This window comes from Miniopterus natalensis, chromosome 4 (assembly GCF_054644295.1).
Source record: "Miniopterus natalensis isolate mMinNat1 chromosome 4, mMinNat1.hap1, whole genome shotgun sequence".
Classification (NCBI taxonomy): domain Eukaryota; kingdom Metazoa; phylum Chordata; class Mammalia; order Chiroptera; family Miniopteridae; genus Miniopterus; species Miniopterus natalensis.
This window is the reverse complement of record NC_142084.1, coordinates 45,722,342-45,743,593: the sequence shown is the minus strand read 5'-3', so window position 1 is coordinate 45,743,593 and position 21,252 is coordinate 45,722,342. Positions and strand designations below refer to the sequence as shown.

General features: G+C 37.6%; 1 protein-coding gene across 1 annotated transcript in view; it reads right to left on the bottom strand.

Moving 5' to 3' along the window:
* Positions 1-21,252, bottom strand: part of LOC107525578 (uncharacterized) — an 85,703-nt gene that overhangs the window by 10,137 nt on the left and 54,314 nt on the right. Inside the window, exons 16-18 of the mRNA XM_087816139.1 lie at positions 16,302-16,416; positions 13,765-13,848; positions 11,731-11,854 (exon numbers count right to left, since the gene is read on the bottom strand). Of these exons, the coding sequence (XP_087672265.1) occupies positions 11,731-11,854; positions 13,765-13,848; positions 16,302-16,416 (323 nt within the window). The remainder of the gene's footprint in view (positions 1-11,730; positions 11,855-13,764; positions 13,849-16,301; positions 16,417-21,252) is intronic.

Sequence of the window (21,252 nt, the reverse complement as noted above, 5' to 3'; positions counted from 1 at the left end):
TCAGAATTGCAAATTTCTAATCCTTACCCAGTACATGAAGCAATGTGGGTGGGGCTCTGCAATCTTTACAAGCACTGCAAGTGACCTATGCAAACTCAAGTCTCTTAAACACTGCTCTAGGTTTCTGCTGGGAAGGATGTACTCTAATACTCATCAGAAAAGGTGGGCCTTTGTCTTTCTCCAGATTGCTAACCTGAATAGCAAAATAACTGGACCCAAACTGTACTGCACACCATTCATTGCAAATGTTGCTTGCCAAGCCCATTAGACTTCCCAGGCACCCCAACCTGCCTGTCTGCCTCACCTACCCCTCCTCTCCACCCCCCACCAAAAAGTAAGCAGCTCAGCCTTGGAAGTGCTAAGCACTCACCCTGAATGCTCACTGCCCAGCAAAGACTGTCAGCTAAGGATTTTAAGAAAAGTGAAAGTAATGAAAAAAAAGTCATAGAAAGGAGAAAAAAAATTATAGAAAGATAAAATAGTGACAGAAGTAGGGAAATAAAGTCAGAAATAACAAGAATAGGAAGTATGAACATGACAATATAAGAAGAGAGATCATATCTAAAGTCAGAGTTGAGTTCAATGAGAAGGGCAAGAAAAGAAGTTTGGAGGTGATATATAAGGGTGTGGCTGTAAGGGTGACATGAGTCAGCACATGAAAAGTGCACCAGTGCTTGGCAAATGGTGAACACCATACAAGGGCTGGTATGACCATAACTGTAACTGTTACCACTGTAATTAGCTAGTTATTAATAATGGGAAGAAAGCAAAGGAAAGGCCAGACATTATAAGCATGGCCATCTGGGCAGCTTCACCACGAAGCTGCAACTTTACACTTCCCCAGGAACCACCGGTCCATTCCCTGCAAATCACTGGGGGAAGGGGTCCAACAAAGGGGAGATGGAAGCATGCGCAGTAGTCGGGGTGATGCGGGGAAGGTACTTTCCTGTCAGTCTAACCTGGAAACAAATATCATTGACAAGGAGGGCGGACCTCAGTGCAAGCCCTTGAAAATTCGGGAATACTGTACAAAGGAATTCTCTCTCTCTTGTTCCTCTGGCTTTGCTCCTGCTTCCTTGCTCTCATCTATGTTCCCTCCATAGCCCTTTGGCCCTGTAAGCCACATGGACCACAGCCATGTGCACTGCACACACAGTGGACTGCAGCTGGGAACACAAGCTAAGCTAGCCTGATGCTGGACTGGACTGTGCAAATATGGAGCAGATGCTCTGGGCAGTGGCTTTAATCCTAGCTCTGCTGAAGACACAGCAGGACTTTTTCCTTGGCTAGATGGAGGAAAATGGGACCTTGGAAATTCAAGCGTTTAATTTCACACAAATAAAAATCATTCATTTTCCCTTGCAAGTCTCAGAAAATTCTTTTTCTCGTGACATCGCAAGAAGCCCACTTCCACCAGCAACAGGTAGGGACATGGAGAGTACCTCACTGAAAACACAATGAAGAAAAGCAAAGTGAAAGAGCAAGAGGTAAGAAACCACATTAGCCAACCATGTTCCAAGGATAATACAGGAGCAGCCCTTTCTAAAGTAAGGGAATGAACCAGGTGACTTCTATAATATTTCACCATTGACGGTTATAACACAGCTGGAGTATTATATGGCACATACACACAATATAGTATGTCTAAATATAGTTAACTAGGAAATATCTGTGGTATTTATTCCTTTTTAATTTTTCAAATTGAATTGGCACATCTAGGCCATTTATTTCAAAAAGTTATCCTTAAGCTACATTAAGAATAATTTTTTAAAGTAAATATTTATAGAGTAGCATTGCTAATAACAAATTCTTGTCTTAAAATGTAGCATACTTTAAATTTGATAAAAGCTCATAAAAACATAAAAGTCCTCTGTTCTGGCTGGCTTAGCTAGCATGCCTACACAAATAGGAGCCTTCTTAATTACTTCCTTCAATGCGCTGAGCTTGGTTTCAGTATTCCTTAGAGATCCAACTTCCGGCAGAATTTCCTGTCAGTTCGGCCTACATTATTATTGGTGAATTACATAGAAAAGTAGAACAAATCAATTGATTATAGTCTGGAAAGTATTAAATGAAAACACAAGAAAGAAAATGTATCTGCACAGAATCTACCAATAGAAACAGCAGATGATCAGACTAAATCTCAGAATATACTAGTGAAATTCAACTGTCTCATTGGCCAGTGTTGGTATTGCTTGTCACCATATAGGTATGCTTAAAGCAACTAGAAACATATTTACACCGTCCTTCTCAGTGAAGTTATCAAATGGCAAAGGAAAGAATATGATTTTTCTCCAATTTTATTTATCTAGAAAATAAAAATCTTAAATTTAAGTGTATTATAGTTTTCATGATTTAACTTGTTTGAACACTCCTAGAAAATGATGCTATACGAAGAAAATCCCAGACCTTTAGGAATCAATCTAAGCAGTAAGTCATTCAAAGATACTCAAAGAGATGCTTTGTGGGGTATTCCTTAGTACTGGTAGGAAAGATTAAGATCCAATTACTCTGGTGAATTTATCAGAAAGAATGCCAAACCATGTTCTTTGTTTTCAAGAAAATTTCCGGGTGTGTGTGTGTGTGTGTGTGTGTGTGTGTGTCTGTGTGTGTGTGTGTCTGTGTGTGTCTGTGTCTGTGTGTGTGTCTGTGTGTGTGTGTGGTGAGGGAGGTGAATGGGGGGTGGTATTGCTGATCAGAAGGTAAGCCATGTAGTAGCCACATGCTTCTCTGGTTAACAAAATCAAAAATTGCACTTCTAGGTCTACACGTTTCCTAGGGTTCGGCTCTCAAGTATGGATTCCAATGTTATACAAATACTGACAGTGACCCTACTATTTTCAAATTTTTCTGAAATAACGTTTAAATTCAACACCCCATGCTATTAACGCTAGTTAGTCCAAATGATTAGAGCAAGTTAATAAGTACAAAGTTGGAATGACACAAGGTAATTAGTCTTTCAGTCCCTAGCGCAAATGACTCTAATCCCAAGACATTCTACAAATAACAGAGGGGGCAGAGTGAGAGGGAGGGGATGAACTGGTAGGATTCTATCAACATCCTTAGAGATCAATAAATATACCACATCTGCTTAAATATTTAAAGAGGAGGTGTGTTTAGGTGACCCAGGCTTCAGGACACGATGTGTTTTAGTAGATTGTGGTGGGTTTAGGTGACCCAGGCTTCAGGACAATATATGTTTTAGTAGACTGTACAGCCATCTCCTGGGAAAACCAAATGTGGGCATAAATCTATAGCTGGGTTCTACTTACACACAGAAGATTTAACTTAATTTAATACTAAATATACAAGGAACTGTTACATTCATAGAGAATGTACTTTATTACTTTATTCAAATACTAAATATTCACTGAAACAAACTGAAGAGCAATAGCATACAGGGTGGGGCAAAAGTAGGTTTACACTTTTGAGTATGAGAAACACAGAGTTTATTCTTGTTATTTATTAATTATTGTATTATTTTCTATACAAACAACTGTAAACCTACTTTTGCCCCACCCTGCATGATCAGCCTGTGAGTTGGATAGTAGAAGTAAAAGGATGAAAAGAGGTTACACACAGAGAAAGGGTTTTAAAGTCAAAATCCTGGACACGTGAAATATTTCCGAATAAGAATGACAGCATGCTGTGTCCTTGTTTGTGACGAGCAGAAGTAAGGTTAAGAGGGTTGTTAGAACTGAAGGAAAGAAACCCTGAGTTCAGCATATTTGATAGGTGATTAGCATAATGAATCATCTCAGCACAGCAGTGGAAAGGGCACCTGTGAAGCAATGTGGAAATTATCAAGGAATGTGACAGCACTGGGAGTCTAGCAGTGAGAATGGTGAGATGATCAAAAGTACTGATTTAAATATCAGAAGAGAAAAGATACTGAAGATATTGGACCCTCTGTGAAGTCCTTGAAGACAAGGACCATGTCTTACTAAAATTTAGATTCTTAAGAACCATCCAAGATTTATTTAACCTGAATCTCTAAAAATTGGGCCCTGGAAACTACTTTTATCAGACTCCCCTGGTATTTGTTAAACTAGCTTTTGGGAGCTACTGGGCTACAAAATCTAGTGTTGAGAAAAGGATTATATAAGCCCACTGTATCAGTCAGTATTCAGTTGCAGGTAATAGAAACCTATTTTAAGCAGAAAGGCCTAAAATTGAGAAAATTAGGTGCATATAAAAATTGTTGTAAGAACCAAAAGGGTAGGAATCTAAGTGAGCCTTCAAGAATGACTTCCAGAACAGACCATACAAGCAATTTTCAACCAGTGTGCCCCAAGAATTTTTAAAACATGCAATACTTGACTACTTAGTCGGGGCACTGACCTATTTTCTCTCAGATTGTCAAATAAAAAAGTAACAGCCAACACAACAATAGCCGTCTGGTGTGAATGAATCAAAATTATACTTATCTTTTGTCAGATCAGCAGAAAATATATGTTTTTGATGTACCGCAGAATTTTAGTAATTAGTTTATGTGTGCCATGAGATGAAAAAGGTTGAATATTGCTGCACCATACAATTGACCCACCAGTAGGTGGCACTGCTACTACTACATTCAAGAAGGTGAGGCTTTCAGAGGCCCCCACCAGAACTAGTGGTTCCAGGATCTTATTCCTTTAGTTGTAACACAGAGATTACCAAACTACCACCTAGTTGTTGGCTCAAAGAATGCATCACCTTAGATAAAATTCAGCAATCAAGAAGCTAACACCGTATCTGTTAGTTCTAGAGCCCCAGTGCTCCTGCTCAATCTGTAATGGAAAAACAGATGCCCTGTGCCTTGCTTCTCAGCACCTACAAAGCTGCCGAATACTGAGATTTCTTCTACTACTGATGAAACACCCCCCCACACAACTCCAGTGCCTTGACTGTCATTCACACTTTACCAAACTTCTATCTTTCAAACCCTCTTCAGAGGCATCTGACAAAATCTTAGTCATATCTAGAAACCAACCTCTCCAGTATGAGAAGACAAACTAGGAATGGAACGGGTGCTGGGGGCCCACGCACCATCACCACCACAAGCATTTACTAAGTGCTGTGTTGGCACTGAGCACAGCAGGTGCCCCAAATCCCCGAGTCAGCTTTTTCTCCTCCACAGCAACTATTTTCTCCATTCATAATCTTTAATCAGAACCTTTTCACATCTCTTATTCACTTTTAAATCTGCTGTCAACTGGCTTTCATCCCCACCATTCCACTGAAACTTCCTTATAAGATTACAAATAGACTCCTTAGGGCTAAATCTAAAGAATAATTCTATCTTTATGTTACTTCATCTATCTACGAGATTTTAACAAAGTTGACCTTTCTTTCTTGAATTTCCTTTCCTTGACGTTCATGTAACTGTCTCTGACTGCAGCTTCTTAGTCTCCTTGTTATCCTCTCTTCCTCTGCTTTTTCTTAATTATTGATGTTTCTTTAGGTTCTATCCTGGGTCTTCAGTGATCTTATCTAATGACTTTAATTAATTACTGTGTCTGTTCTGATGACTCCCATCTTTCTGGTAGATATCTCTCTCCAGAGCTCCCTATATATCCAAATGTCTGTCAAATGTCTCCTTCTGGATACCACAGGTAAAACTCATCTTTCCTCAAAACTGCCTTCCTTCTGTCTTGCCTATTTCAGTGAATGACAGCACCATGCAAATAGCTGCTTGACCCAAAAGTCCAAGAGTAATTTGGATTTCTCCCTCTTCCTCATTCCTCACATCTAAATCCTCTTCATCCAATCTCTTAAAAATTCACCATACCTATTTATTTCTTTTCATCTTTACTGCTACTATCTCAGCCTAGGCCACAATAATCTGTGACCTAGATTACATGAACAGTCTTACCTTGTCCCTCTCCCAGACATTCTATTGTAGCCACATTAAACATTATGGCTGTTTAATTTTCTATCTCCCCACTAGAGTTTCTCTTTTGTTATATTCCAAGAAGTTGTCACATAGTAACAAATAATCATTTGTTCAATCTAAGAGGGAAGGGAAGAAAAGAGGTCAGAATGGCTTTCACTGGAGAGATTACAAATGAGTTGATATCTTCAAAGCTTTTGTTATATTGAAGAAGTTGGTAAGAGAGAGAGAGGTTAAATATGAAGAAAAGTTTGTTTATCAAAGAAATAGAATTCCACAGGGCACAGTAACAAGGCTGTAGAAAATGTACATAAAGCAGAGCTTCCTAACTTGTATGCCATGTGGCATGCCGGTGTGCCCCAAATGCTTTACAGGAGAAACTGGACAGTAACTGGGATGCTGTAATAATAATAAGATATACAGAGAGAAACACAGGCATAAGGAATTAAAATGGCAATAAATAAGGACCTATCAATAATAACCTTAAGGACTTTAAGGGTGAGATCAACAGCAATACCACTGACTTCATTGGATAGATCTTTCAGACAAAAAGTCAACACAGAAACAGTGACTCTAAAGGGCACACTGGATCAGATGGATTTAGTGGATATTTACAGAATTTTTCACCCCAAAGCTGCAGAATATCCATTCCTCTCAAGTGCACATGGGTCATTCTCAAAGACAGACCACATGTTAGGACACAAAATCAGTCTCTACAAGTTCAAGAATATCGAAATCATATCAAGCATCTCAGATCACAAGGGCATGAAATTAGAAATCAACTACAGTAAAAACACTCAAAAACATTCAAACATATGGAGGCTAAACAGCATGTTATTAAACAGTAAATGGGTTACCAATAAGATCAAGACAAAAATAAAAAACTTCTTGGAAACAAATGAAAATGAACACACAACAACCCCAAATCTATGGGACACAGCTAAAGCTGTCCTAAGAGGGAAGTTCTTAGCACTGCAGGCCTACCTCAAAAAACAAGAAAAATTTTTAGCAAACCAGCTAAACCTACAACTTAAAAAATTAGAAAGCTCCCCCTGTGAAGCCATCCAGACCAGGGCTTTTGTTTGCTGGGGGTATTTTTTACTACTGCTTCGATCTCATCAGTTGTTATTAGCCTATTCAGGTTTTCTGATTCTTCCTGATTCAGTTTTACATGATCTCACTCATATGTGGAATCTAATAAACAAAATAGACTGAGGAACAAAATAGATCCAGAGACATAGAAGCATGGAACAGACTGATGAATCTCAGTGGGAAGGCGGGGGTGGAGGAGTGGGTGGGGAGAGATTAATCAAAGAACTTATATGCATAACCCAGGGACACAGACAATAGTGTGGTGACGGCTTGAGGAGGAGGGGCGTAGATGCCAGGTGGAGGGGATCAATGAGGAAAAAAGAGGGAGATATCTGTAATACTTTCAACAATAAAGATAAATTTAAAAAAATAATAATAAAATAAAATTTTCTAATCTTTCCTGCAAAAGCTTTACTTTCCATTCTCAAAATTTATTCTATTACCAGTAAAAGAAAATGGACCTAAAATAACACAATTTAATAATCCAAACTATTTTAAATGCCTCACCTAAAAAACTCTCTCAAAAAATTAGTTACATTTAATGATTTCTTTCACTAAAGATATTTTTTATTAAAAAAGATATTTTCACTACTGAATACTAGCTTACAAATTGATACAAAAACTCTATGAAAAAGTGATCCAAGAGTCAGAAATATTTATTAAGCATCTACTATGGCTTACCTTCAGTGCTTTGTGCCCAGAAGGAAAGAATGTAAGGACAGGATAGAGGATGAACAAAACATACTCAGTATGCTTCGAGGAGCCCATAGTGCCAGAAAGTTGATACAACTTTAATACGAGATAGAGAGATGCATTTCAAAGCAAAGAAGAAGGTGATTAAAGAGTAAAAATTAGGATTAAAGAGGGTTCACAGGGGAAGCATCATTTGTGCTAGGATTTGTTAGGATGCGTGCATTTGGTTGTGAAAAAACTGATGGGAAGAACAGCAGGTTGTATTATTTTGTTTTTTAAAGATTCGTTTATTGATTTTTAGAAAGAGAAGATGGGAGAGGGAGAGATAAAACACTGACAGGCTCCTGCATGCCCTCTAATGGGGATCGAGCCCGCAACCTGGGCATGTGCCTTGACTGGGAATTGAAATGGCAACCTTTCGGTGCACAGGACAACACCCAACCAACTAAGACACACCAGGCAGGGCTGGACTGGCAAGGGTTTAAACATATAAGAGGAAGAGCTGGGGTGGGATGGGATGGGGTGGGATGGGACCAAAGCCTTGGGTGGAGCTACTGTTCTCCTTGGAAAGGAGGTGAATGATGTCTTTCTCTGAGAGGGGAGGAAGGAGAACATGGTGGGTACAGACAGGAAATTGCAAGGGGAAAAGGGAGCAAATTTAAGTAAGTTTTCTTGAATGATATGAAGAGCCTGAGAAAACAAAAATATGAAGTTATGAGTGGTTTTGAGAATAGCAAAAAAGTGTTGGAACTGTTAATGCATCTAGGAGTCACGTGGAGATGACTACAAGTATTGCCAATCATGGGAGTGCTATGGGCATTTTGTGCAGGGTAATTCTTGGTTTTGCAGGACTGTCCTGTGCATTGTTTGGCATCACTGGCTCCTGTCCACTCAGTACCCGTGCTCCTCCCTGTCAGTCACTGTAATAACTGGAAAACACCCACTCATTTCCAAAAGCCCAGGGTTAAGAATCACTTAGCTGACATTAGACAGGTTAACATTACAGTAGAACCACATCGCACTAATATATGATCCTTCCTGCACTAATATATAATCCTCCCCAGGAGCATTCAGGAACCTAAGATCAGAGTTTAGTAGTTTTAAAAGATTTAATAAGGAGATAGTAAAAGAAATGTTCCTAGATTTCCCCCACTGGTTTAGAAATTTATATCATCCCCAACCTATCTCAAAAGAGATGTTTCCAGTAAGAGCAATTGCTAATAAGCACATAGCATTTTAGAGCCAAATACAGTTGCACAGCAGATTATTTATTGCCAAATCTGACATTTTTATAGGTTATGTATGTCTAAACCCTGATCCAAAGCCTGGTTTTATAAGCTTGGCCCTTTGCCCAGGATATGGGGGTAGGGAGGGAACAGAGTAGAAATTCTAGAAGGAGACTAAAGTAAATCAGAGGACTTAGCCTCAAAGAGAGCCCCTGCTGAGGACTCCAAGCAGAGCAGGGCTATCCCACACAAACATGGTTTTGGTAGTTCGAAAATGCAGCTGATGATTTGCCTCAGTAAACACAGCCTTAGAGGTACTGACATAGTGGCAGAGCCATTTATGAAAGACTTGTGTATCTGCCTAGACAGAGAAAAGGTCTAAGTTAGCCTTGGCCAGGTGGCTCAGTTAGTTGGAGTATCGTCCCATAAATCAAAAGGTTGTGGGTTCGATTCCTGGTCAGGGCACATACCTAGGTTCAATCTCCAGTCAGGGTACCTATGGGAGACAACTGATCCATGTTTCTCTTTCATATCAATGTTTCCCTCTCTCTCTCTCTCCTTCTCTCTAAAATCAATAAAAACATATCCTCAAGTGAGGATTAAAAAATAAAAAGGTCTAAGTTAAACATAGCCTCTTATTAAAAGAAACTTATAGGAACTGATTCTTAGTACTCCCTCAGAGCCAGACCTGAGCTTCTGCCAATCTGGGTATCTTATGTTCCTTAAGACATTCTTAATATGCTTTACTAAGTCATCTGATCATGACCTCAGCCTTACCTAAGTCTGTCCTGTATGACTAAGCCAATGGGCTTCAACCTGCCAATAGCTTCACCCTACTTTGACCCTAGTCTACTGGATCATAGCCCTTCAATTAAGCCTTGCTCCAGTGATTCTTCGGTTGCAGCCTCAGCCAATTTTAAACACTCCGCCCACTCAAAACACTGATAATGATCTCTTTGGTATTGGTCCTCGCCTGTCTTTCACAAACTCTTGCATAAACCTAACTGCAATGCCCTGCCTTCTAATCTCCTTTATCAAAGTACAACAGCACTTTCCATTCCAATAGCTTTTTTCCCCCCAATTTATCTTTATTGTTGAAAGTATTAGTAATATCCCTCCTTTTTTTCCCCCATTGGTCCCCTCCACCCCACATCTGCCACCCCTCAGGCCTTCACCACACTATTGTCTGCGTCCATGGATTATGCATATATACATATAAGTTCTTTGATTAATCTCTCCCCACCCACTCCCCCACCCTTGCCTCCACACTGAGATTCATCAGTCTGTTCTATGCATCTATGTCTCTGGATCTATTTTGTTCTTCAGTCTATTATTTTGTTTATTAGATTCCACATATGAGTGAGATCAGGTAAAACTGAATCAGGAAGAATCAGAAAATCCGAATAGGCTAGTAACAACTGATGAAATTGAAACAGCAGTAAAAAAAACTCCCAGCAAACAAAAGCCCTGGTCTGGATGGCTTCACAGGGGAGCTTTCTAAATTTTTAAGTTGTAGGGTTAGATAGTTTGCTAAAAAATGTTCTTGCTTTTTGAGGTAGGCCTATAGTGCTATAAACTTCCCTCTTAGGACTGCATTAGCTGTGTCTCATAAGTTTTGGGTTGTTGCGTGTTCATTTTCATTTGTTTCCAGGAAGTTTTTGACATTTCCAAACATCTAAAATAAGTCAAGGCATTTCAAAAGATTCACCTGTGGTGTGAAAAGCGTCCAGTGGCTTTATTTTGAGGCAAAGGGTATCAAAAATAATGTAGAACCTCACTGTTGCTTTTAGTCAGGCATAAAACACTAATGAGCTAAAACAGAGAAAACTTGCAATGTGTTTTCAGCAGGTGCTTAAGACCATATTCCAACATCAAAGAATACAGAAAAAATTATTTATATAGAAGTAGCAGCATCTATGCATGAAGCGGAGGTCTGGAGTTATTATGTTCCAACAAATAAAACACTAAGAGATTACATAAAGTTTCTAAAAAAAAACCAAAAACAAAGTTGTAACATCTATCATACCACCTTTAGCTTTGAATGTTCTGATTGTTCATTTTGGATGGTAAATAAATTCATCTAATTATTTCAGTCCTCTGGTCTTAGATTAAATTGTTAAGATATATGAATTTCTAAAAGTCAGCTATCAAAAAATAAATGAAAGTTAAAAACAATGAAATAGTAATCTGATTAAAAGAAAAATTGTATAATTTGTTTTTAATTGAAAATAATCTTTAAAGGTATATAACATAATCATATCAAACAATACATATATAATTTCATTTTTAAATGTATATATTATCCCATATTTTGAGTATATTGCATATACTCTTTAAAAACTTTAATTTTAAGAAAATTAGACTATATTTACATTTCAACTACAGAAAGCAACCAAAAGAGACTTATATTTTATTAATAAATTTTCTCTGGCATATGATTCAACTATATTAAGATTCTCATACTGAGGCAACACCTAAAGGGCCAATATACTATTTCTCTCCAACTTTTTCCCAGTCCATGTCACACACAGTTCTCTCCCATCTCCTAGGTTTGGTGTTCGGACCATCCAATTTAGTACATGGTAGAGGGTATTATATTGACTTCTAGATGCTCCAAATTTTGTCACTTTAGTGTTTAAAGAGTGTCAATTCAGCAAGTCCACCAGTTCATTTTGAAGGACAGCATTCATGTCTACTGCTTTTTGTATCTCCCATCAATGGGGCAAAAGAAAAAAGTCCCAGAATAAAAATAAAAGCTATTAATCGCCTAATTCAAAATCAACATGCTCGACTATTATAAGCTCCAAATACAAATGTGGTAATTCAGCCACTGAAGTTGAACCGTACCTTATCACTGAATTTTCTTCAGGTTGTTCTTTATGCAGAATATGTTGGAAATAATCTTCTACGGCTTGTGCAGTAAGAAATTTTTTTAAGTAGGGGTAGTAGAGTGGGTGCCGTGCTATGATGCCTATTGTATACAAAACATCGCATTACTAAGCAAATACGCTGACGATTGATCAAAATGACTCACTAATTCCAAGTTTCTTAATCTGATTCGCTGAGGACCTTGTGTATAGGACGCAGAAGGGGAAAGGGGATTTGAAGAGATACAGTGGACGAACTGTTGCCATCAAAGTGAATCTCTCAGTGGTAAATGTCATTCTCCCTTCTCTGGCAAGTACCGAGTTTCTCTAATTTAGGGTTGCCAGGTTTAGATATGTCTAACTTAGGACATGGGACATGCTTACACCAAAAATTATTCTTTAACTGAAATTCAAATTTAACAAGGCATTCCTTACTTTGTCTGGCAACTCTTAATTATGTCAAAGGGTATTATGAAATTCTAAGAAAATTTACTCTCATTCCCTCCATTTTTAAAACTAAGCATATGACAAACAGCTGCAACTTGAGACGAGAGGATGGAAGATTGATGCAAAATCAAACAATAAATGTGAGAATATTAACTTCAAAAGACTGTAAGTTTCAGAAGTCAAAGACATTGACAGTCACGCTCACTGCTCTGTTCACCGGTGTGCCATGGCACACTGTGCTGCGCGAGTTTTTAAAATACGCAATATCTGACTATTTAGTCAGGGACACTGACCTCTTTTCCCTTAGACTGTCAAAAAATGACAACAGCCAACACAACAGTAGCCCTCTGGCGTGAATGTCCAGTTTTGAACCATAAATATATAGGTTATGTAACAGAGTTGCATTTTATTGGTTTGTTGAATAATAAGGATGCATCTGATTGGCTAATACTTGATACCAGAAATCCTTATATATGAGTATAGGCACTCGGTTTTTTAAAAAGTCACTTGGGAGCAAAATAGGTAGGTAATTACTACTATTATTATTTTTTGTAAATTAATCAAAATTATACTAATTTTTTTGTCAGATTGGCAAAAAATATATTTTCTGGTGTGCTGCAGAATTTTAGTAACGAGTTATGTGTCATGAGATGAAAAAGGTTGAAAATCACTGACTAGAGAATGTTCAGGAATAAAAGGTTGGCTAATCCATTTTTCTTAGTTATCTCAGCTCAAACAGCTCAAGTAAGTACAACAGGTAAATGGTGAAAATAAAGTACGCCAACCGCCGGTGGCCATAATGCAGCTGGCCTTCCAGGAACAGTGTCAACAGAGTCATTGTAAGATTTCAGATACTGACACCGTAATAAGTATCTGTTCACCTGTATTCCTTAGTTTGCAAACTCCCTAGACAATGGAGATTTAGGTCTACTCTGGTTATACATATATGTTGTTTTTACTAAAGAACAAAGACATTTACAGTCCACTTAAAGGCATTTATTAAATGATAGTCTGGTTATTCCTGGGATTTCAGTAAAGAGACGAATAAATGGCATTCCAAGGGCTTACAAAGGAAAAAGAACCAGGGAAGTTATTCTAAGGAGAAAAGAAAAGGATCTGGCAATTTCTGGAGAGAAAAAGGAGAAAAGAGTTTTAAGAGGTGAAGAGATATATTAATAAGGAAAAATAGAAATATGGTGATAATAAAGTATTATACTATTTAGAGAAATTAGGGAAAAGACGACTAAAAGGGAGCTCTTATCAACAGGCTAATTCATACAATAAGTGCATTATAATACTATGATACAGGAGTGGATTTTCTGGCCCCAAGTATGTTTAAATTATTTATCTTTTTGCAAAAATGTTTTTTTGAGAGGCACAGTTTATCTGAAGTACACATTTTTGTTATGTCAGTAAGAAAATAGCTAGATAGCATTGGACAACTTAATATACCTTAACCAACACAGTAAACAAAAACTTCCATTGTTTGAATCCAAATGAAAACTTACTAAGTGACTGAAATCAATTCTAGACATGTGAAAAATGGTTTTTATAAGCAAAAACGTACCTATATTTGCAGAGTTGCCTTTGTCCCCACTTCTTGTATAGGCCAGATCTTCTAAGCGATATGTCAGTGAGCCACTTGGTAGATCTACCAATGGAAGACAATTGCAGATATACAAGGAAACTGAAAGATGGTCATATGGAATGTGGTTGTTCTAACTGGGAAGTTACATAAAGCAGCTTAATTGATCACAATTAGACCATCCCTTTTGGGACGGCTCAGCACTCTAGGTCAGATATATGTTTCTTTAGAGTTCTAAGAACACTAAACATTTATGAGGCATAGATATATGGTCTGCTTAAAAATTACAACTTTTATGTAAAACCAAAATAAAATGAGTAGGTGACAATGTCAACTGAGATCTTCATACCACTATAAATAGGTGTAACTGCATAATCACTAGAAAGTTAAAGATCTACAGTATTATTGAACAAATGGGAAGCAGAACATTTCAGATTTTTTCTCTGTATGAGGATTTTGTAGGAATAATAATTCTTCTTTTAGATTCTAAATCCACACCTCATCTTTGTGGAAGATTAAAACTTTATAGATACTAAGATTGAACAGCATTTAATTCAATGCAGAGGACCATGAAACAATTACCAGTTCACCAAGATCAAGGTAAAGAATATGCGAAACCAGTAAGACTCCTAAAAATGAATTAGTAAGGAAACCATTTCAAATAAGTGGGGATAAATCCTCATTTGTAGAATATCTTCAAAGCTAATTTCATAAGCATACAGTAATTAAAATTAGGCCAAGAAAAACATGGACAATTACAGTGTAAACCCATTGAATATATAGGCAGTCCTAATGAGATAGGCTAGTAAGCCAGGACAGGCAGAATAGGGAAACTGAGACAGACAGTTAAATGGCCAACCAGTTTACAGCTATCTAGTAAATCACAAAATCCTATCTTCTGTAACCAAGAACACTAAAGAGTAAATGATTTATACTTTCCCCAGTGGAGAGTAAATAGCTTAAATCACCCAACTCTGGGAGACAGCAGAAATCCAGTTAGTGCCATTTGCCAACCATACTCAAGAAGGGAATAAATCTTATTTTGGCACATTAGTATAAAGCTGATGAATATTCTATTGAGATCCTCCCCTAAGACCTTCCCTAGACTCCCAACCTTTAAAAACTTCCTAGAGGAAAGACCCTTTCCCTTTCCCCTCTCAGGGCCTGCGTCTCCTAAACTCCAGGGACTCCACAGGACTTGCAACCAGGGCAGCAATGGGCAGCAGCAGTTCGTCCTGGGCTAACTCCCTGAACCTGTCCCCAAGGCTCCCTTTTCTCTGACTTCTTAGTGAGCCAAAGCAGTCCTGCCTAGGCTCATTTCCCTACCTAGTCCCTCTCCTGTTGCTTCTTCTATCCTAGGCCCTTCCTTGTTTCACTGTCCCAGCTTTAATAAATCACCTGGACCTGAAAGAAGTCAAGAACCCACACACTACTGGCTGGCCCTAGGCAGACCCCTCAGGACCAGGTCCCCTTTCTGGTAACATTACCATGATATATGAACTACATGTAATTGCACGATTATTATTCAGTTCACCCACACATAGCAAAGTGTGCAGTTGTGTTGCCTCCTTGGTCTCCCAGTGATAAACCCACATGACATTTTATAAAAATGGATTGTAGAAAGAGAATTAGCCAAGAAAAAAGTGTAGCAAAGAAACAACAAGTGGTTAAATAGGGGAAGTAAAATTATACCTGGAATTACAGAAGAAAGGGCCCACAGTAGGAATGCTAACACTGTTGAAATACTATAGATAAGCCAACTCTAGAAGAAATTAGTGAAGGCAATTTATCAGCATAAAGAGACTGTGATTAAAAGGATGAAGATGTCCCTGAGGAAATGATGCCTAAAAGAAAACCTTTACATAAGGAATTCTTGAAGATATTTCCCAATGGAGAGTCCAAAGGATAAAATGTTGGAAGCTAATCCAAACATACAAAGATAGACAAGTCAGAGCAGATCTATGGATTTCTTTTCGTTTCCTGATGTGTAATCTCAAAAAAGGCTGAGAACTTTCCAAAGCCCTTTTTTTCTGATTCAAATGTTCCCTTCATGACTATTTTCCATAACAATGATTGCCTCTGGTGTACCTATCCTGCCTTCACTAGAATGTTACTGGATAAATCACTCTTCTGACAGTGTGTCTCTCTGAATCCACTCTAAAAACCAGCCTTCCACTTGTTCAGAGCGATCCTTGATTTATGCAACCATTACATTTGTTTGGATTCTCTCTTCAACAAAGAGATGAGAGACCAATTGAATGGGAGGGTCATCATTTTCCTCCATAAATCTCAAGTCTATTCAGTATCATGGACGAAACACTCAGCTGATATGTCTGCCTACTCAGGTGTGGCCATGCGCTGGCCTCAGGTAAATGACACTAGTGCACCCTGCCAAAGTGTCCTACACACTGCCACATCATCTTTACAGATACTAAAAATACACTGGAAGAAAGAAGTAATGAAAAATAGAAAGAATAACTACTTTGGTAGAACATACTAGATAGAGTATATGAACATACCTTTTAGGTCATCATCTATCTTGGGTAAATTTGGTGAAGCCGATGTGTCCAGTGTAAAAGTGAGATCTTCGTGGAAGGTTTCAATATGTTCTCCATTAATCAGGTGGATATCAACCTGAAAAAAAAAATCTTTTAAAGCCAGGAAATGGGAAGAAAAGATTTTATGAATAAGAAGGTACTTACAATTTCATTTAATTGGAATACTAATTAGTCAGTTCTTTACTCCCATCTTAGAAGTTCTGTTTTTGAAACTAATTCTAATTTTTGAAAAAAGTTCTGCTTTTATGGGACAACATGAAGCATATTGCTTTGTCATTCCTCTCAGTGGAAAAAACAAAAGCTATATACTTCTCTGGGCAAGTATCCTGATCTCAGGAGTTCTGCCTCGGCTTGCTGATAGTGAGGAGAGAGAGACAATGAACTCTGATAGTCTGGGGCAAACTAAGTTGCAGAAGCACTAACAAGGATGGCCCCGAGGCTTACACTAGAATCAAAGACTCTTTGTTTCTTGTAGATTAATGACTGATGGTTGCCTCATCAACACAATTTCCCTGAAAAAAGCATTTCCAGCTTCCTCACCTCGTCCTCAGAGAATTCATCTGAGGCACACCTCTCAAGTGCCAGAGCCTCACAATGGAGCTTCCTGTGTGTCATAATCAAGTGTCAGCCTCATCTTTTTTATCAGGGTGTGGTGAACCTGGCTCACACGCCAAAGTGCAGTCAAGTCACAATGTGGCAGGGAATCTAGAATAGCATGTCTTAAATTTACTTATATGAAGGCATTCATTTCTATAAGGGTGGAGCCGTGTCTTTTTCTTCTTTGTGTCCTAATGACTAGCACAGCCAGCGCCTGCAGCATACAAGTTTTCAATCAGTGTTGTACTAAACTGTGTGAGTTTTAGTTACTTGTTGTTTTCCAAGGTGGCCCTTGCAATTATTTTTGATCTTCATGACCAATGCAAGTGCTGAGAATTGGAACCATGCTATGTAAGTATCAGTTGCAATGGTATTCTGTGTTTACTCTTGGATTTTTTTTTTTTTTATCTCCAAGCTGTTCCATCTAAATAAAGGGAAACCTTATTCTCCCCCCATCCTGTCCAGCCAGCTTAAAATTGCTGCTTACTTTTTCTTGTTTAAGATTACTAAGGCAAAAGCAACTGATTGAACTGTGCTACTGTTATTTTAATATACAAAGAGCTCATAGCTTGTTCATGTTTCTTGCCATTGCAAGTTCTGGGCAAAACTGAGATCCCTGACAATAACAGGTCTCAATAATTTTAGATGGTGATCTGGCAAAAGTGGTTATGGCCATACTGAATGCTATTAACAGGTGTTTACCTACAGGTTCTTATTCAGAATATGTTCCTTCCAAATGCTGAGAAATGTATTGAAGCAGAGGCATCTGAATATTTGTTCTGGCAAGCTATCTTTCAAATATTTCCAGATGGAGACTGTCCTTAGCTGTTAATTAGCTTATCCATTTCCCTATTGTTTACGACTTCATAGTAGCCTATGAGGAGCTGATTAGGTGTCTTATCTTTCTATTAATGGGTGAAAAGGAGGCCTTTTGAAACCAATTGATAAAAACGAGTTGTAAATTACTTTGAAAAATTAGCTTTAAATTATGCCCTAGAAACTCCTCATCAATTTGTTATGTTCCAAATTTCCAAATTTCCGGTAACTATATACACAGTCTGCAGATGGCATTGATTGGTGACACTACCCACTCCTTTTCCAGCATGAAACAGCTCTATCATTTTCCATGACCCACAAGACGGGATCACCTCATGTTTCAATAATAGTCTCCATAACTGAAAACTTGGCAGCCGTATTGCCAAAAATCAGGTTACCATGAATCCTACCAATGGAAAGCATAATTTTGTGTTACTGTATTTTCTCTATCTCTAAGCAAATGGCTTTTCACAACAGAGGACAATTCTGGAAGGTCATGGTTCAGGTGAATTATAAATAAGGGCAAGTCCAGAAACTCCTACACAGGACATATTTTCTATGGCTTTTGACAAAGATGAAGTAACTCTAAGAAGCTTATTTTGGGAAGAGTAAGAGTCTCACATACTTCCATTGGAGTTAAAGGGAAAAATAGAAAGGGAAAAGAAATTGTTCAGAGAGATAGCAGCTTACAAGTTTCCAGACTGAATGAAAGAACAAATTCTCTGATACCTGAAACTTAAAGAATTCCAAAACAGGAATGAAGAAATGGATGCCTAGCCACAACATGTTGAAATGGTAGAATGCCAAAAGAAAGAAAAAAGGCCAGGAAAGAAAAGAGACATTAACCACTGACGGGCTACCAAACTGAGAGCTGATTTTTCAGCAGCAATAGTGGGAATAACCAAAGTGTTACAGCTTTCAGCCTACAGCTATTCCTAGTAAAATTATCTTTCAAACTTATGGGAGAAATAAGCTCATTTTTAAGACTTTATATTTTGGGCAGTTTGATTTTCACTATAAAATAGAGCAAAAAGTACAGAGAGTTTCCATATTCCCACTTCCCTCACACACGCACACCTTCCCCACTATCACCATCCTGCACCAGAAAGGAACATTTGTTACAATCAATGAACCGACACTGACACATCGTTATCACCAAAGTCCACAGTTAAATTAGGGTTCACCCTGGTTGTATATTTATGGGTTTTAACAAATGAATCAACCATTATACTATCATGCATAATAGTTTCACTGCCCTAAAAACCTATTCATCCCTTCTCTCCCCGATCGCTGGCAACCACTTTTCTTTTTCCTATTTCTATCGTTTTGCCTTTTCTAGAACTTCATGTAGTTGGAATCATAAAGTATGTAACCTTTTCAGATTGTCTCCTTTCATTTAGTAATATGCACTTAAGGTCTTTTCATGGCTTGATGGCTCATTTCTTTTTGGCAACGAGTAATATTCCATTGCCTGATGTACCACAGTTTATCCATTTACCTACTGAAGGATATTTTGGGTGCTTCCAAATTTTGGCAATTATGAACAAAGCTTCCATAAACAAAAAATCTGTGTGTAGGATTCTATGTAGACATGTTTTCAATTCATTTGAGTAAATATCAAGGAACATGATTGTTGAATCAAATGCTAAAAGTATATTTAGTTTTGTAAGAAACTGCCATACTGTCTTCCAAAGAAGCTGTAGCAGCCTGCATTCTCACCAGCGACGGATCAGAGTTCCTGTTGGTCCACATCCTCACCAGCACTTAATGTTGTCATCATTGGTGTGGTCAGCATTTGGTGTTGAACATCTTTTCATATGCTGTATATCTTTGGTGAGGTGCCTGCTAAGGTTTTTTGCCCATATTTTAATCAGGTTGTTTTCCTATTGTTGAGTTTTAACAGCTGTTTGCATGTTTTAAATAACAGTCTTTTATTAGGTATGTCTTTTGCAAATATTTTCCCTCTGAAAGTGGCCAGTGTTCTCATTCTCTTGACAGTGTCTTTCACAGAGCAAAACCTTTTAATTTTATACTTGATCTTATCCAAAAGGCCAAGAAGCGATAAAACTTTTAATTCTAATGAAACAGCTCATCGATTATCCCTTTCATCGGTTGTGCCTTTGGTGCTATATCTAAAAAGTCATCACCATACCCAAGGTCATCCAGGTTTTCTCTTATGTTATCTGCTAGGAGTTTTATAGGTTTGTATTTTACAAAGAGATCTATGATCCATTTTGAATAATTTTTTGTGAAAGGTATAAGGTCTGTATCTAGGTTGTGCGTGTGTTTGCATGTTGATGTACACTTACACCAGAACTATTTGTTGGCAAAAGACTACCCTCCATTGAATTGCCTTTGTACCTTTGTCAAAGGTTAGATAACTATATTTGTATGGGAATACTTCTGGGCTTTTTATTTTGTTCCTCTGATCTATTTGTCTGTTCTTTCACCAGTACCACACTGTCTTAATTACTGTAGCTTTATAGTAAGTCTTGAGGTTGGATAGTGCCAGTCCTCCAACTCTGTTCTTCTCTTTCAATATTGTGCTGGCTATTCTGGGTACTTTGCCTCTCCATATAAACTTTAAAATAGGTTTGTTGACATCCACAAAATAACTTGCTGGGATTTTTACTGTGATTGCATTGAATCTATAGATCAAGTTGGGGAAAACTCTCTTGATAACATTGAGTCTTCTTATCTGTGAACATGAACTATCTCTCCATTTATTTAGTTCTTTGATTTCTTTCACCACAGTTTTATAGTTTTCCTCATATATATATATATAGTACATATTTTGTTACCTTTGTACCTAAATGTTTTATCTTTTTTTGCATGCTCATCTAAATAGCATTTTCCCCCCAAATTCCATGTGTTCACTGTTGGCATACAGGAAAACGACTGGCCTTTGTATTATTAACCTTGTATCCTGCAACCTTGCTAAAACTGCTTATGCATCTAAATATGCATCTAAATAATTCATGAGTAAAAAGGGAACATAATAGAAGTTATAAAATAAAATGAAAAATAATGAAAACATAAACTTTTAAAATATATTGAACCTAGGTATTATAGCACTTAGATATTTATAGCATACATGAAAAAAGAGGAAAGACTGAAAATTCATGAACTAAGCACTCAACATAAGAAGTTAGGAAAAGATCATCAAACAGATACAACAAAAGTAGAAATAATAAAGGCAAGAGTAAAAATTAATAAATAAGAAGTAAATGTATTTGCATTTGCAATAAATGTATTTGCAATAAAGAGAATAAAAATGCCAAGCATTGTTCTTTGAATGCTTCTACCAAGGTTTGATCCTGACAAAAAAAAACAAATAAGCAATATCATAATGAAAATGCAGTGTTACTTCAGATGCAAAAGAAATGGCAATGTAGTATTATTATGTTATGATTCACTTATGGTAGTAAACTCGAAAAAAATAAAATAGCACTCTTAGAAAAAATACCTTCAAAATGAAATCAAGAAAAAATTTGAAAAG